The sequence below is a fragment of the Hoplias malabaricus genome, chromosome 14 (genome assembly GCF_029633855.1).
Source record: "Hoplias malabaricus isolate fHopMal1 chromosome 14, fHopMal1.hap1, whole genome shotgun sequence".
In the NCBI taxonomy this organism is placed as follows: domain Eukaryota; kingdom Metazoa; phylum Chordata; class Actinopteri; order Characiformes; family Erythrinidae; genus Hoplias; species Hoplias malabaricus.
The window spans coordinates 30598532-30617309 of NC_089813.1; the positions used below are offsets into that span (position 1 = coordinate 30598532).

Below are 18778 nucleotides of genomic sequence, written 5' to 3' on the forward strand. Positions count from 1 at the left end.
GTGTGTGTGTGTGTGTGTGTGAGAAGGTGAAGTGGACTGCACTGAGACAAAGACAGGGTGGGGCTGCTGTTTGAACTCTATATGGAAGAGTGGATATTCTTCAGAAAAGGCGGATCATTTGCTCTTTAAACGCAAGGGCTATAGCCATCTGCTGGTCAATGTGGGAGCGAACACACACATACACACACACTGAGACACTTACAACACACTCACTCTGGCAGTGTTCATTCCTCTGTTTTCCAGAGCGATCTGTGCTCTAATCTTTTGATTAGAGTGAAGTGATGGTTGAATAGAATGGCATGATGATAAAAATCAGCTGTTTACAGCACATACTGCAAGCTTTTGTCTGGGGGGGTATATATATATATATATATATATATATATATATATATATAGAGAGAGAGAGAGAGAGGTTAAAACGTGTGTGTATATGTATATATATATAATATGATTACTTGATTGTTGATTACTTCTGTCTCGAAGCCCAGTCAGCTGTCATAGTCATTAGATGTTCATGCATCACTACCTTGGAAACATGTTGAGCAGTTGTTTTGACCAAGAAATACACACATCTAATAGACAGTGCTAGCAAGCAAACGTTACCTTGTCTGTTATATTCTGGTGTCGTTATCCCAAGCATCCCCCAGAATATAGACACTAAAATATTATTGGGTTTGGGTTTCTGGGGTTTGGACCTGTGTAATGATATAATGTGACACTGATGTATGGATGTGTGTCTATTTATACATGAGCATGTGTGTGTTTGTCTTTGTGAGTAATCTGTGTGTGTAACTTAGTGTGTGTAGATAATTACTAAAGCTTCAGGCCCTTGTTGCTGACCCCTGATGAGTGCCCCTGCTGTTGACCCTCTATGCACTTCACTCTACAGGCTACTGCTCTCCACACACACATCAATCTCCCTGATGCTTCACATAGCTCAGAGACAATCCAGCTTCACCATAACATGGTCATTCATAGTCAACCAACACTGCTAATTATGGCAGACTTACTGTGTGGCACATTGCACTTTGGTCATACCAGGGCTGGGCAATAAAGCAAAAAGTATTAGAAACCAACATTCAGAGATTCTCACCGATGTGATCAAATACATTTTTATTTCTTTCTTTTTATGTATTTATTAATTTAATCTTAATTATTTAATGTTGTGTGTACTGTATGTACTGTCCCTTTAAAACCATAATATTGCATGTGTATTCTGTCCCCTCCAATCTTCCACATAGAAGCTACACAGAGGCCAGCTGAGCAACTCCAGCTGCTTGCACCAAAGAAAAATGCCATGTCTGTCATTTAGATGTGTTATGACTTTAACGGAGACGACAATGAACATGAAGTCAAATATAAACCCTCACACAAACCAGTTTCAGCAACCAGAGTTAATACCAACGGTCTGTTCAACAATATGAACAGTGCATGGCACAAAAAAGAAACTGACAAGCTCCCAGGAATATTAGAACAACATATCCCACCTTTAATACTGGAACATTTACAGTACTTGTCAGTAAATAATGAGGGCAAAATACAAAAACATGATTATCATTTATTACTCATAACTGAGGTAAAATATTCAATTAATCGTGATATTGATTTGCCGTCACATCGCCAAGCCTTAGTTCTTACCCTATACCCTTTGTAATTCATATCCTTGTTCCTTGGAGTCTTGTCATATCAGAGCTTATATGTTCCTGTAAATGGAAATATAACATTACTGCGTGATCTTCATTGACCCGTTCCTCAATTATCTCTGCATTAACAACAGGAAAATCAAACTTAAATATAAATGTAAACTCCACTGTAGTTTGATCCTAATGGTAGTAATGGCCTACATCTTAGTTATTCATTCATTCATTGTCTGTAACCGCTCATCCAGTTCAGGGTGGCGGTGGGTCCGGAGCCTACCCGGAATCATTAGGCGCAAGGCAGGAACACAGCCTGGAGGGGGCGCCAGTCCTTCACAGGGTGACACACATTCACTCACACCTATAGGCACTTTTGAGTTGCCAATCCACCTACAAACGTGTGTTTTTGGACTGTGGGAGGAAACCGGAGCACCCGGAGGAAACCCACACAGGGAGAACACACCAAACTCCTCACAGACAGTCACCCGGAATGGGAGTAGAACCCACAACCCCAGGCCTCTGGAGCTGTGTGACTGTGCCACTACCTGCTGTGCCACCATGTCTACAGATTACCACTAACCTGCAAAATTGTAATAGTTTAATATTAGAATCATTTTAAGTGTGTTTTTTTTTGGGGGGGGGAATATTGATTCCACAAATTTGATTGACAATTCCAATTTGAAAGGTGGTCTTAGTGTTAAAGCTGTTGTGTTAACCAAGAAAACAGCACTGCTTGTGTAGCATAGCAGCACGGAATAGAAGAGATGGCGTGTGTTCTGTGTAAGTTATGTGTGTGTGTTTTATAGTAAGCTGCTGCTTGTATTTCTGGCCGAGCAGCGTAAGAGCTTGTATCATGTTGTGTCAGGTCTTGTTAAAGCTGACTTGCTAATGCGCTGTGTGCCCAGCTCTGCTTTCTTTACCTGCTCTGCTGCCTCTCTGGCCTGGTTAGCTTTAATGCAGGTAAAGAAAGCAGCGCTGGGTAAGTCTATGGTAGGGCTTCCCTGCGGCTTCTTAAGTGGTAATACCCTCTGAATCTCACTGTGCTTTCAGGACGGGGGGGCTGTTAATCTCAGCTGTAATCTAAACGCACGCGCACACGTGTGGGAATATCACTCTCGGCCTTTTCTGGTCTCTCGTTTTGCGATCGACAAATGTGCAGTGTTGCATTTAAAACGTCCCGACTGATGATATGGTGTTATAGTGTTATCCACCCAGTGTTGCCTGGAGGGGCTTGGCTGCTGCGGCTCACTTCAGCATGCAGGAAGGCACACAGAAGGGAGTCGTTAAGAGTGTTCGACTGGAATACATCAGGCCCCATGTTAGCAGCCAGAATGTTTCTCTTTCTCCTTCTCCTTCTCTCTCTCTCTCTCTCTCTCTCCCTCTCTCTCTCTCTCTCTGAGTTTATGATCTCTGCTCTAATGAGAGGCTGATTTAGGTGCCGAGAGAGCCGTTTGACGACATGCCCAGCCTCTTAGTGCTAATACTGAACACGTCCCAGTGCGCTTATGAAAAGGATTGCAGCCCAGACTTCCCCTGAGTGTGTGTGTGTGTGTGTGTGAGTGAGTGCATGTGTTGATGAGCTACACACACCCACAGTGGCCAGCTGCAGCACACGAACAGTTACATATTTATAGTTATTCAAATTAAAACACAGGCCTTCATTTAGTTAAGGTGATGTATGTTAACTGCATGCCTCGCTGCTTTTGATCAAGTGCAGATATATTACTGTGGCAATAATCCACACACACACACATGCACTCACACACACTCTAATAGGGATTAGTCTATTCAGACTAACACAATAAGGGCTATAATAAGAGCCAGTGGAGGTAGGCCTGGCAAGCGTGAAATTATCTATCATTTATGATGTTGATAACACATATTGTCAATTAATTATATAAATAAACAAATCTGAACTGTGAAGCAAAAGAAAACCCTTTGTTTATTCAGCTTCATGTGGAGACTGCGAAAGCAGGGACAGAGATGGACATCCCATTCCTTTGACTGTGAATTGTCTTGGATGCCGGAGGAAGAGAAAAGCTAAACAGTAGTTGTAGGATCGCTCCAGGCATTTTGATGAATGAAAAGGCCTCTTACTCTTTGTTTGAAGTCAGCTTCTTCACAGGATCCCCTAGCATTTCCTCTAGCATTTCCAAATATCACCAAACCTCTTATTTAGCGTGTGTAGTAAACACACTTCTTTCTATCTCATTCTCTGCCTCACCCCTCCCACTGGGAAGTGTAGTCCCCTGCTGTTGCTCCCCAGATGCCTGTGTAGTTTCCGTCTCCCCTCTCAGATCCTGCAAGCGAGCAAACACACACACACATACACACGTTTGATGCTCTCCAGCTTTCAGCCGTGCTGGCAATTCAAACAGCGGTGACAACAGCAGCAATTCAGATGCTCGGAATGAGACCTGCAATTCAGATACTGAGAACAAAAACACCAGATAGCAGAACAAACCCCCTGACCGCCACCACCACTAACACCACCCTGACTTCAAAAATGCCATCGCATGCAACCGACAAGTGAACAAAGCTGGCGGTTGCTTAGTAACCATGCCATCCAGTGACTCCATTCTGGATTGTGGCTGAAAGCAGAAGGCCTACGTCCTATGTCCCTATCGTCAATAGTCTTTTTAAATTAATTGGGTTTTTTAAAGAGGAAAAGGCACATTAGTTAATCCCAGTGTTAGCCAACTGGCCTAATATTAACGGGAGAGAGCCTGGGCCATACAGTATTACTGTTTTGGGTTTTTACTTTGGCCTTTTTGGATAAGTAACAAATGCTAAGCTTCAAAGACACTTGAATGTACAGTGTATCTATGATAAGATACATAAGAGTACTTTGTATCCTTTTCTAACAAAACAAGGTTTAAACAATAATATTGGTTTGCACCATTCACTCTCACCAGTCCATCTACCGATGTGTGTTTGTGGGAGGAAGCAAGAGCACCCAGAGTAAACCCATACAGACACAGAGGACACACCGGAAACCCGTACACCGCAAGAATTCTGGAGCAGTGTGACAGCGACGCTACATTTTATGCCACCATGTATTTTTAACAAAGGAAAACGATTAAAAGTCATCAAAACCTATGTGAATTTTGTGACATATTTGTTTGAATATAAAGTAGCCGTGCTCAAAAAGAACCTAAATGTGTTGTATTATATTTGGGAAATATCATGATAATGAATTTTCACTAGCAACAAACACTACTATATACACTGTGCCATAGTCCAGAGCACAGCGAGGAGTGCTAGAACAGGGCTGGAAATGGTACGCCACTTCACGTCCTTCTGTGTTGGAATATAATAGCTGCTTATGAAATCATTCCTCACTTGTGGCGCCAATGAGCAGAGAGAGGGATTGTGTCACTTGACGGTTCTGTGCGCATATTCGAAAGCGTTTAACCTTCAACACATTAAGAGGATGACAGGCAGCACTGTGAATGAAGTCGAGAGAAGGAGAGAGAGAGAAATACAGAGAGATGGTAGCGTCGGTGATGACCTCTACGCTTGATTGATTTGAGAATATAGACAAGATGTCCCCCTTCTGTATGAAAGCTAGCAATTTTCTCCCTCATCTGGGTGACTTCTGGGGGAAGCCGACAGCCGCCGAATCAAAGGGCCCGTCCTGGATCCGCTAACCGGGTTGAAAAACACAGCATTGTGGAGTGACATCTCGGTAACGGCCCTGCCTTTTAGCTGACAGCTTGCTCTCTCAAACGCACACATGCACACACTTACGGAGACTGAGTCAGATGCTTACTTGGACTGATACGGCTGCTAGCAAGCACTGAGAGAAATCCCTGATCGTTCAGGCAAGCGCCAAAGTGTGGTGGAAAAAAAATAAAGTTTTTCACAATTTTTATTTTTTTTTTGAGACTTTCTTCAAGGAGTTCTGGAACTGCGCTCCCCTGGTCACTTTAATGACCTCAGCCTCCAGGCCTTGACCTGTCCTATCAGTGCTACCAGACACAGCCTTAGAGCACGCTGCGCGTGATTTCCACAGAGTTTGTGGAGAGTGTGTGTGTGTGTGTGGGAAAGTTGGCGGGAAGCAGGCCTTTGCAGAATTGTTAAGCCACGTGTGTGCACATTATTGTCCAGGGGGCGTCGTTTCTTCCCCTCTGACACACACTGAGATAAATCTGTTTGGGAACGAGGGCACTGTACCACATCCGGGAACACACCGAGCCACGGGCCACCATCATTTAGATAAAACAAATTGCCAGCAGCCACAGCAGGAGAGAGAGAGAGAGAGAGAGAGAGAGAGAGAGAGAGAGAAATGGTACAGAATAGATAGAAAACCACCCGACTGGTGTGTTTCAAGCCCCAACCAACATCGTTCTCGCTCTCTCTCTCTCTCTCTCTCTCTCTCTCTCTCTGGAGGGACATACAAAGCTATTTTCACTAGCCAATAGCAGTGCAGCAAAGCGGAGAAGGCAGGCAGTAAATTCCCGCTGGGTAATTAAAATCAATAGCCAGGATTCGCTCAGTAGCCAACAAGGTCAAACGCTGAGGAGAAGCCGGGATAGTGCCCAGACAAAGAAATAAATAAAGAAAGAAGCATTCCATAGTGTTTCATTAACCCTGCATAGGGAGAGAAGTGGTAGGTCTCTCTCTCTCTCTCTCTCTCACACTCTCTCTCTCTCTCTATTTGTGTGTGTTTGTGAGTGAGTGAGGGAGAAGGAGAGAGGGAAATAGGGGAATGATAATGGTTGTCTTACTGGTGTTTCAGGATGCAGTGGGAACAGGAATTTGGTCAAGAACATAACCCCACTTAAACTTCAGGCAAATACCAAAACAAACACAGCTCCTGCCTTCTGTCTTGTGCGGTCGTGCCTGTTTTTCTGGGTATTTCTGTTCGTGTGTTAGGCTTGTGCCAAATACAGAACACTTTAATTCTTCCAGTCCTTTTGCGAGGGTTTCTGACCCTGAAGCAGATGCTACAACAAACAGTGACAATGTGAAGTGAAGCTTAATTTTTCGAATAAAATATTGTAAGATTAACACATTAGCTGTTGAATTTTGGCCAAGGAGCGCAATAGAAAAATTGCAACTGTCTCATAAACATTTAGGAAAAGTCTCTAGGGCCTGGGTAAATCATGGTATGTTTTGACTCATGATGTTTATTACACATCCAAGTCTTTTATTTCCAAATAAGGAAAACTTGTTTTCCATTGCAACCCTTTCAGAGCTTATGTTAGAAAAATATTTCAGAGGTGAAAATATTCAAGAATAAATGACCGCAGATACAGGTTTTGTGTGTGTGTGTGTGTGTGTGTGTGTGTGTGTGTGTGTTTGTGTACGTGTTCATTTTGGAAATATGTGGATGAAAAATAAGAGGGATGTGTATTGACTAGAAAGAAATGGGTCTGAGGAGGGTCTGAGCTGTCATGCACTAAAGGGACTGTGTGTGTTTGTGTGTGTGTGTGTGTGTATTGTGAATAAGAGCAGAGATCATACTGAAAAGCACTTTGGCACTATTAGTATTCTGCTGAGACACATACACACGAGATAGCAGCGCTTCACTCCTCCACAGTGGAATTTATCAGACTGGTCTCTCTCTCTCTCTCTCTCTCTCTCTCTCTCTCTCTCTCTCTCTGTCTCTCTCTCTCTCTGCTCCACAGAGTCAGACTAATTTGGTTTAATTTCAATTCAGCTGTTCACTTTGTTGAGGCAGCAAAAACGTCAGGGAATTTGTTGGCATGCTTGTTTGTATTTTAGCCTCTGTGAGCATGCTTGCAAGCCTGTGAATAAATGTGTGTGGGTGTGTGCATGTAACTAACTTTTAGTCCTTTGGACATGTTTCTGCCTGAATGTGTGGTAGGGATGCACAATATGAACAATGTTAGGAGGCTACTGAGTATTGTGATTACACTGCTACACACTTAAAAAGAAAACAAACACCCTGGTTTATCAAGAAAAAAAGAATGTGTTTGAAGATGGCCCTGCATTCATTTATTCATTCATTATCTGTAAGCGCTTATCAAGTTCAGGGTCGCGGTGGGTCCAGAGCCTACCTGGAATCATTGGGCGCAAGGCGGGAATACACCCTGGAGGGGGCGCCAGTCCTTCACAGGGCAACACACACACATTCATTCACACACTCACACCTACGGACACTTTTGAGTCACCAATCCACCTACAAATGTGTGTTTTTGGACTGTGGGAGGAAACCGGGGCACCTGGAGGAAACCCACGCAGACACAGGGAGAACACACCAACTCCTCACATGACTGTCTTGAGCAGGACATGAATCCACAACCTCCAGGTCCCTGGAGCTGTGTGTGGGCCTGCATTATTTTGTTTAAATGTTTTATGTTTGTTAATAATTAATATCTTTAATAATTACACACCCCTCCTCTGCATGCTCTGGTTTCCTCCCATGGTCCAAAAATACACATTGGTAGAACTGGGGCCCCCTCCAGGGTGGGTCCCCGCCTTAGACCCAGTGATTCTGGGAAGGCTCCGGACCCACCAAGTCCCTGAACTGGATAAGTGGTTATGAATGAATTACACACCCACAGAATCAGTCCAGTGGAGCTATGAACTGTCAAGGTGCTCACAGCTCACACTGTGACAATTGATCGGTTAACATGGTTAAAGTCTGGAATTTTGTCTTTTAAATTTGAGGATAATATGCTTAATATGAGTAGGGACATGACCTGGAAAATTAACAGTTCAGTTCTGATTTCATTACTATAGTTTTAGGGAAAAAAATGTGGATTTAAAGCGACAGCTTCAGAATCATTGTGATGTTTCACTGACCTGTAATAAGAAGAACAGAGCCTCTTCAGGAGGAGGGTAGGAAATTAATGGGTGCAAAAAAACCAAATGAGGGGCTTAATTCATCTAAAGCAGGACTTATTATTAATGCACTGGTTAAAAATGAACATTTGCAATGTAGTATAAAGTGTGGATTTTTTTAATATTTTTTTGGTAAACACTTGTTGAGCCTGAAATTGCATTGTTTGATGCCCAATAACACAGTTACTAAAGCGTCTCCCCTGTTTATTAAAATGTATTTCTCCATTACAACATTGGCTCACACTGAAAAATGATTATCTCCACTGTCAAAACCGTACAAGCAAGCATTGCTAGTAAAACATGGCCGATATAGTGTTCCTTGTTGCAGGGACTCAAATGTTACACATAATCAAACTCACTTGGTTTCAATTTGGAGTTCAGTGAATGTCTAAAGACAATTTAAGTGGGTAATATTCTGTGTTAAGATCTGTCAAATTATTATAGAAAAATACAGAATAACACATAAAGTGCCCTCCTTACTTCCGTTTGAGCAGAAATACTGAATCTTATTCCCCAGTCAGGGTTCTGCTGGTCCAGGGAGTGTATATAATAACATGCTGTTTGCTAGGCAAGTAATGGTGGGCTTGGTAGAGCTCAGTTTGATTTGAGAGAGTCGTTTCTTCTCCTTATCAGACCACTGTCCACTAGCCACTGTGCTATCAGCCCACAGGTGCAATCTCCATCTGATCTCTCTCACTCTCCCTCTCCTTCCCTCTACTTCCTCATCCCCATTTTATCCCACCCTCTGATCATCCCTGTCTTTTTCATCCTCTGCTTATCTCCCCACTCTCCTTCCTTCCTTCCCTCCCTCCCTCCCTCCCTCTCTCTCGCGTACACCCCTTCCTTCCTTTTCCGTCACTCGTGTTCTTTGTTTGTCCTTCATCACCTTTGATTTCTCTCTCTCTCTCTCTCTCTCTCTCTCTCTCTCTGCCTTTCTCCCTCCCTCCCTCTGGAATCCCTTCATCCCTCTCTATCTGCTGATTGTCAGTATTCATCGTGTCCCTTAATGTCCGAAGCAGCCTCCATTTTCTCAGTGGTGTTGCTCATCATGTTGTGGTCTCAGCTATAGAGCGAGCTGCACCTTCCTCACTTTCACTGCGTGCTCTGGTCATTACAAAACCAGTTCACGTTTCATCAGCAAACATCTTCTACAGCCAAGAGTTGTGCATTGCACTGTTCACATTAAGTGCATAGTTCACTGCACTCTCCGAGGTTGGGTTTAAACTGAAGGCTAGAGAGTTTAGAGAACATTGAATATATAAATTGGAAGCATTTCCCTGACACTTTACTGTAGGTCTGTGTTGATAAGAGTGTCTGCATAAAGATCTATTAAGGCTTGTTCTAACAAGTGGAAACTCAGGAAAGAACATGTAGATACACCAATTGTCCTTGGCCAAGATTTAGGCTACAGCTTTAATGTGGTTTAAATTTAAATCTTTGTCAAAAACTGCAAATGTAAAGTGATCTGTTCTGCTTTCAGGCACAAAAATGATATTGTTTTTATCACCTGCAGATGAGGTATTTACTAAAAGAGAGTACTCTGTTACGAATGACTAGGTTTATCTGAAATATATCTGAAAAACAGTTCAAATACATATGATCCTTAACCCTGATCATGAGTAGATGCTCAGCGGATTGAGGTAATTAATATGCTAGTCATATTTACTGTGAAGACACAGACTCTCTGTTGCAGTAGTACACATGACTAATCTATATAGAGGAAATTGAAAACTTTGTGCATTGCGTGAAATTAATGACGTAGCAAAGTTCTTCCTAAGCCAATAACTCTGTAATAATGTGATTGTAAGGAGTCTTTAAAATACACACATTATTACAGGAAGTGGTGATTACATTACTGTAACATTACTTTCACCATGTTAAGCTACAAAGCACATAAATGAGAAACACTAAATATAAATCACTGCTCTGAATATCACAATAAAACCATTGGAAATGATGATTTATATGCAGAAATGGTCAACAAGACATCGGACGAGAACTGTTATTCTGCAGAGAGAAAACTTGGTCTTTTGTAGCAGAGAGACAAGAAGAGAGGCTTGGGGAGGCTGGGGGGGAGGAGAATCTATAGGGGATGCGCTAGTGTCATGTTGCACGTTGATGGATCCTGCAGCTCTTCTGTTTCTCCTCTCTCCGTTCTTCTGTTCCCCAGCACTGCACTGGAGTTGATCCTGGGTCAACAGGAGGAAATATGGTCAGTCTCAGTTGCTCTGACTGCTGCTCACTGTTATTGTGAGCAGTGTTGTTACTGTAAAGTCACCCTGTAGTTTTTTCCCACCCATAACAGACCTCAGTCACTAACATGGCCTGCCACTCATCTGAGAGTTGGTGCCCATTGGATGTCATTTTTTAAGCAGACTAGAATTTTCGGCCTACAGCATTTTCTAGAGCTGAGTTTATGGCCTGAACTGAAAGCCTAGCTCTGATAGTCATAATTCACTGCTGCTGTTCACAATATTATAAAATACACATATGCTGCTTACAGTTTGATTCATGCAGACTTTGTTTGCTGCACAATATATCCATCCATCCATTATCTGTAACCACTTATCCACTTCAGGGTCGCGGTGGGTCCAGAGCCTACCTGGAATCATTGGGCGCAAGGCAGGAATACACCCTGAAGGGGGCGCCAGTCCTTCACAGGGCAACACACACACACACATTAACTCACACCTACGGATACTTTTTGAGTCACCAATCCACCTACCAACGTGTGTTTTTGGACTGTGGGAGTAAACTGGAGCACCCGGAGGAAACCCACGCGGACACGGGGAGAACACACCAACTCCTCACAGACAGTCACCCGGAGTGGGACTTGAACCCATAACCTCCAGGTCCCTGGAGCTGTGTGACTGCGACACTACCTGCTGCACCACCGTGCCGCCCCTGCACAATATATTATAAAGGTTATTTTAGGAGTTGTACCATGTACCATGGGTTTTATTAATTTGGTACATTAATACAGAATTAAACTGATGTGGTTATATTCTGTAATTTTTAGATGCCTTGGAACATGGCTCAGCCAGTCAGATTTCAGGGATGGAATAATTGTTTTTACAATACTTTCGCTGTCATTGTACCCTTTTTTATTATTGGCCACACCTGAATATGCTGCTTAAAGTTTCACTATAGCTAAAACAAATACGCTTTTCAAGTCTTTAAAATCTCTGAAAAATCAATGCTCTTTTGTATGCAAACTATCCATTTTCCTCCAGAAGCTTTGTGATGATGCTGAGAATGCGGCTATGCCCTGGAGCTTCACAAGCTATGGAAATTACTGGACATTACGAGGAGTCTCTGTGGAGTAACAGTTGGCAGAGCTGTCAGAATAAATAAAAGCAAATGCACACTGAGGCCCAGACTCAGAGCAAGTACACTGACCATTCCTGGCTTTAGGTCCGTTACTTAAAGATTTACAGACGTCCTCACGCTGACATTTTCTTTCTTCACTCTAAATGTGTTCCAGCTTCTCTGCAGACTAAAGTGTTAGTAGGCTGAAAGGTCATCTCTCTCTCTCTCTCTCTCTCTCTCTCTCTCTCTCTCTCTCTCCCCCTCTCTCTCTGTTGCAGGCAGAGACTGCCAGCCAAGAATGTGTATTACTACCGCTGCCCGGACCACCGGAGGAACTACGTCATGTCTTTCGCCTTCTGTTTCGACAGGGAGGATGACGTGTACCAGTTTGCCTACTGTTACCCCTACACCTACTCCCGCCTCCAGCACTATCTCACCAGCCTCGAGCAAAGAAACCTAGAATACCTGAAGAGAGAGCAGCTGGGCCTCAGTGTGGTGAGTGTGCATGCATGTCTAGAGAATATATCAACAAGGATCAGCCAAAACAATAAAATGACCTCAAAGAACTGCCAAAAAACAAGTATCTAAGCACTTCACTGCTTCAGTGCTGCTGGAGTTTTCAAACACTGTGTACACTCAATGGCCGCTCTATTAGACACGTCTATCTTGTTTATCCACACTGTAGATGCAAAGTCATGGACAGTAGCTCATCTGTTGCTGCACAGTTTGTACTGGTCATCTTTTAGGTCTTCGTCTGTGAATATCTTCGTCTGTAAATATATGGTTAGTGGACTAATCTCAGTCCAGCAGTGAAACTGAAGTGTTTAGGAGTCCAGCAGGTAATGCAACAGCTACAGGAGTAAATTTACATATGTGTTGGTTACAACATATTGCTAAAAAATAAAGCTGAACTATTCAAGGCAACAAAAGTGATTGAAGAATGCACTAAATTTTACATACAACTGTATACATACAGTTTGTTGAAACGCTTAATTAAATGTCTTTTCTTCTTGATGCACAATATATGCACATACACATTGGGTCTGTCAGAAACCTAGTGAGCTGTCTAACTATAGAGAATTTTACATCACAGTGTACACACTCCCGACACATAGGCCATCCCAATTCTTAGATACCTCATTTTAAGGCAGCATCGAACCCTATATTAGTTGCAAAGGCAATCCCAGGATGCAATACCAGACCAACTCCCATCTTTTTCACTCTTCTCCCCAAAAATAATTAAAACCGAGATAAAAACAGGAAGATTAGAATCCACCGCGCTGAAAAGCTGCAGTGATGCTAACCGCTGAGGTAAGTCAACACTGGTTGCGTGCGGTGGGCGGGAACAAGCCGTGACGCAGTCGCTCTCTAACTAGAGCGTCTCAATAATCTGCCTCATGAGGACAGATTTACTAGAGCATCTCAATAGTCTTCCTTGTGAGGACAGATGAATGCTGTCTATCAGTCAGTGCCTACCTGGACAGCTCACTAGGTTTTGGGACAGACCCACTATGTCTATAAATTTATACTGTTGTAACTCATTCAGAATGTGGCCTGGCGTTTTCCTGCTGAAATAGTCATGGAATCCTTGGTGAAGGATGCCATCTTGCCTCTGCATTAATGGTACTTTCTCATATAAAAGAGGTTTCTGCGAAATAATTAAAATATGGCTTCCTCTTTGCAGCAGTAGAATTGTTTGTGTGCCACTGATTTTCCAAAGTACTCCAGAGGCCATGTGGATTTGTGCATCACAGTAGCCTGACATAGTTCACCAACAATATCGCCTGAGGGCTTGATGGTCATACATGTTTAACAGCAGGTTTTAACCCTTTGCCTTCACATGACTCTTTTGATGATATTATGAACTCTAGATGGTCAAAGACCTAAATTCTTTGCAGTCTTTTATAGAAAAATGTTTGAAGTAGTTGACAATACTTTCATGACATTTGTCATAAAGTGGTGAGCCAAAACCTATATTTTGTTGCAACTGAGCCTTTGCTTCTAGTGTAAAGCTTCAGCAACCGTTTGATTTTTTTTCCCCACTCTTTTATTTGCTTCTCCCAACATTTTTGGAGGTTTCTGTATTTTTTTGTCTGTGAAATAAAGGTAACTAGAAATAACAAATCACAGGTACATGTTTTACTGCATTTTACAGAATGCTCCAACTTTTCTGGAAATGGTGTTTGTAGTTATAAAGTCCCATATTGGAATATAGGACATGTGTTTTGGCCCCCACATCCAGATAAGATACTAAAACAATTGTGTTTAGGTGAATATGTCTCAGTTTATAATAGTACTGATTTCCAATAAGGAATGGACAAACAAAGAATAACTTTGACTGGACAGCCTGGGGTTTGTTGTGGTTTTGATTTAAGTTTTATCTCCTCTAATTGTGTTTTTCAGTATACATTTCCTAAAGCCAGCTAAAGGATCTGGGGGGCACGTGGTGTAGCATCATGAACTGCAGCTCCTCAGTTCACTTCTAGATATCTGTACATACATAGTGTACTGCTATATCTGCTACTCCTCCTGCAACATTTGTTCTCCCTGGAGGGACTCTCTCTCTGTGTGTGTGTGTGTGTGTGTGTGTGTGTGTGTGTGTGTGTGTGTGTGTGTGAGAGAGAGAGAGAGAGAGAGAGAGAGATCGGAGTGCTGGCCCAGGTGCTGGATCATGCACAGTGCCTGCAGTGCTGTCTCTGCTCTTATCAAATAATTGTAGAAGAAAAACTCATTAGAAATGCTTGAAAGATTAAGACCCGTTTTCATTTTTTCCATCCCTTCCACGTTGTGAAGGGGGGCTCGGATGTGAGGGCCTGCGATGAAAGGACGTTTATTGATAAGGAACAGTGGCACAGTTTAGAAAAGAAGTTCGTTTTTTTATGAAATGTGATTTGAATGGGTAAATTATACAGGGCAACAATAAATTGAGCAAAATTGCATCTGAAAGACTGAAGTTGCAGAAACACGGGCACAGTCTGCTCAACAACAAATCAGCTGTTGCTTACTAAACCCAGAAGGTTAGAAACATTACTGCATATTTCTGATGGCACATCTCATGGACATCACTGTACTTGCATTAGTGCAGTGCCAAAACACATTATAAACATGCTGGAAGTCATTTCTCATAGACCTGATGCTTTATTCCCATTCTGACGGCCAAGGTAAGTGAGTGCTAAACATTGCTGGTATAATTTTACTTTAATAAATCTTCAGTTGTGTGGATACAGCAGGGCTATAGACAAATGTAAAATATTACCTTCTTCAAAAGAGATTCAATCCCTTTAGGAATGAATGCATCTGTTTTAAGTTGTCAGTCAAATAAATTGTGTTTATATGCTTTTCTCCAAAGCATAGAGGTAATATCAGGTAATTGTCTACAAAACTTTAAATAACACTGGTCAAATGACATGTTTTGTAGATGAGTGTGAAACATGCTCTCCATGGACTATAAAGGAATATAAATATATTTATTTGCTGAGTTGATTCATAATGTTTCACAAGCCACATGTTAGGTTTTACCTTTTCCAGTATGTTACCTCCAGTAAATTAACTTTATTTGTGCATTGGAACGTTTTAATATAACTGTAAATAGGAAGCTTACCTGTTAAAATAAAGCTTACATTTAAATAAATGTATATATTCTTTTCGATTGTAATAACCCCAGCATTGTGTAGGTAAAGCAGTGAAAGGATGAATGAAAAGTAATTGAATATATGTAAACTGCATTAATTTAACAAGGACACATAGGGTTATTGATTTGAAGCACTGAAGAGGGCTTCTGCTGGAGCAGTTGCTATGAGTGACTTAGTGAGTGATTGACATAACAATAGATCTGTTACAGTACCATTTTGTGAAATAACTATTGTTGTTATTATTATTTTCAGTTATTAAACCAGTACCAGAAAAGAGCGAAAACATCTTTTGAAATGATGTACAGTAGCAGTTTTAGCTTTGTTTCCTGGCCACAATGGTCAGATAGTTGACCACTTGGCTCTTTACAGCATCAAGCCAGGAGCAAACCTGCATGCTATGCCACTGTAGCAGATACGTGATGTTTTATTTTCACTCCGTAATATAAGTGGGCAGGTGTGAGTCAGAATTTATATTAGACCATACATCCTGTTTTTATAACCCGACTGTGTCAGACAGTTGACCTATCAGCAGTAATGCCACAAACAAAACCTTGGAAAAGAACTGAACCTCAACCTATACCTTAAGGTAAAGAAAGGCTGTTATTATACAGTAATGTGCTGTGTGGTGTAGGCGTATCGCCTCTCATGAGTCTCAGCATTTCATACTTTGCTGTACGTTGGAAGGCATCCTTTAAAAAGCACTGCGGCAGGTCAGGTTTAAAGTAAGGGTGAATGAGCTTGGTGGAGGGTAGAGTGGTATTAGTATGCATGGGCATAGGGAATTTTATAGCCTTATTTGTCTTTTTATGTCCTGTGTTCTTGGGTCTGTGGCAGCACAACCCGCTCATAATGAGAATGAGAGAGAGAGAGAGAGAGAGGGTGGGGGAGGGAGGAAGAGATAGTGGGAGAGAGAGAAGAGAGGAAGGGGACAGAGAGAGAGAAAGAGAGACAGGGGTATGGGGGTACACCAGCCATGTCTGCAGTAGTAAAACACTCTGTCCCTCCAGTGGTGCGAGAAAAAGACGTGATGCAGTTAAACAGAGGCCACATGTGGACAGTTCTAGCATGCTCATCTCACACACACACACACACACACAAACATATCCAGAGATATTTTCACACTTTTTTTGCCAGCAGACTAATATAGACACACATTATGGATTCATAATCCAATTATGGCCAAAATTCACTATTAAAGGTACACCCTAATATGACCTGATTGTACTATTCAAAAATTACAATGTATTCAACTTTAGGGATGTTCTGATGCAATTTTCTTAGTCCTTGAATGCGGAGTGTCAATGTGAATGTCACAGTAAAGGTCAGCTTTAATAATATCAGTCTGATTCATTATTTATATGCTCATAGACACAGTGACACAGTGGACAAGTCACATATATTGTGGCAGAGCCTCAGGCTTCCTGGTCTAGAAGGGTCTTTTTGGGGGCAGGGCTTGCAACCTAGTTCCCATTGTGCCTCGCATCCCCTGTTAATGAATGTAGTTGTGTTCGTTGTTGTAGTTGTTTAGATGTTGGTTTGGTTTTGTGTTGAATGCTGACAGTGATTTGACATGTGATGATGATGTTGTTCCCCAAGCACCTCTTTTTTTTAAACAGCACTTTGTGAACTTAGTTATGCATCAGCTGGGGATTAGTCTAGCCTTTTGAAAAGTCAGAGTAAAATGTCTATTTCTTTCTGACCCTGGACTCAAATTCTAATGTTGTAGACTCTGGACTACAACATTAGACTGTGTAAAAATAATGTTGTTTAGTTTTAGGATTGAACACATTGTACCCCCAAAATGTGTAACTTTACAGAAGAAGGATAAAAACCTTCTTAACTTTCAATGGAAGCATTTCTTTTGTTCATTGCTTAATTTATAATATTTTATACAAAGTAAAGGACAGCTTTTATATTCAAATGATGTAGGAAACTAAAAATAGACAGAAATGGAGATACATGTTTTTCATTGTACAGCGACGATATAAAGAGTATGCTACAACAAACATGTAAAGGCCAATTTTTCTACAGATTGTGGAAACCCATTAAAGGCACGTGGTACTGCTCTTGAACTAAATAAGCAGTGACAATGGCCACGATATGTCCACAAGTGTGAAGAAAATGACAATATTAAAAAAAATTAAGTTTCCCAACAATATTGAACATAATCCCATATGCATTTGTCTCAAGTAAAGAATAAAGAAACAGTTCAATTGCATATTAGATTTACAGTGATATCAAATGCAAGTACAGTGAAACCTCTACTAACGAACGCCTATACTAACAAACTTTCCAAGATACGAACCGGGCATTTGAATATTTTTTGCCTCCACCAACAAACCAGACTCTAGAAATGAACCCGAGCCTCAGCCGAGTCGAGCCAATAGGCGAATCTCCCAGCGCGCCCAGACTTGAGTGAGCTGTTAAGATTAGCAAATTGTAGCTTTAGCAATTTAGCATTAGTGTAAATAGCATACATCAAAATTCGTGCTAAATTAAGTCGTATCTAGGCTTCGTCTCCCCACATTCACCCACCTACTCTTCGTTACTCCACCCACCCCCCACCTCCCGTCATACAGCCAGTGCCTGTGTTACTCCTCCAGCCAGTCGTCACGTCTTCAAGGTAGCGATATGTAATCACTTAAAACTTTATTTCTTTTTTATGACTGTTACCACTGTATTTCTTTTTCATATTTGGGCAGGAACACATTAATTGCTTTTCCATTATTTTAAATGAGGAAAATTGACTCGAGAAATCAACTTTTCCACTTACGACTCGGGCCACGGAACGGATCAAGTTCGTAGGTAGAGGTTCCACTGTATATAAATATATGCCAGTTAGTGCTGTAGTAAAGTGTATATGATGTGAGACTGAACTGATTTGTTTGGTTATTTAGCAGCACAAGCTCAGTTAAACAACTAGCTGTGTGGTTTGCCAATACTCGCTAAGGTATTCTACCAGTCTGAGGTCAGCATTCTTGTGCTCTGGTTATGTTAACTGCTCTGAAGCAGCCTTGTTGGTTAAAAAGAAGTTCTCATTCTGTCTATAGTGAAGTTTCTGCCTAGCTGTAACTTCTAGTTCAAATATGCGAGGACTGGCTCCTGGAACATTGGGACATCCAAATTCAAAACTGTGTCTGAGCTGCATTTTGTATTTTAAATGATTTGTGGAATGATTTGAATGCACTAATTTATTGAAACTGCCTGAAAATGGCCAGATATTCAGAGGACACCGTTTTACTTGCATATTGTATCCTTCTACAGTATCTGTATTGCAAAGCCTAATACTACAATAGCAAATAGAAAATCATGCATTGTACAACCCAAATACACACACACCACAAGACAATAAGAATATTTCTGCATTCCTATTTGAATGCTATAGCT

General features: G+C 41.6%; 1 protein-coding gene across 10 annotated transcripts in view; it reads left to right on the plus strand.

Annotated features, from left to right (window-relative positions):
* LOC136666513 (cytosolic carboxypeptidase 6-like) overlaps positions 1-18778 on the plus strand; it is a 416314-nt gene that overhangs the window by 223271 nt on the left and 174265 nt on the right. For all 10 annotated transcript variants that reach the window (XM_066644737.1, XM_066644734.1, XM_066644730.1 and 7 more), the window contains one exon: positions 12038-12254. In XM_066644737.1, coding sequence (XP_066500834.1) covers positions 12038-12254 — 217 coding nt within the window. The remainder of the gene's footprint in view (positions 1-12037; positions 12255-18778) is intronic.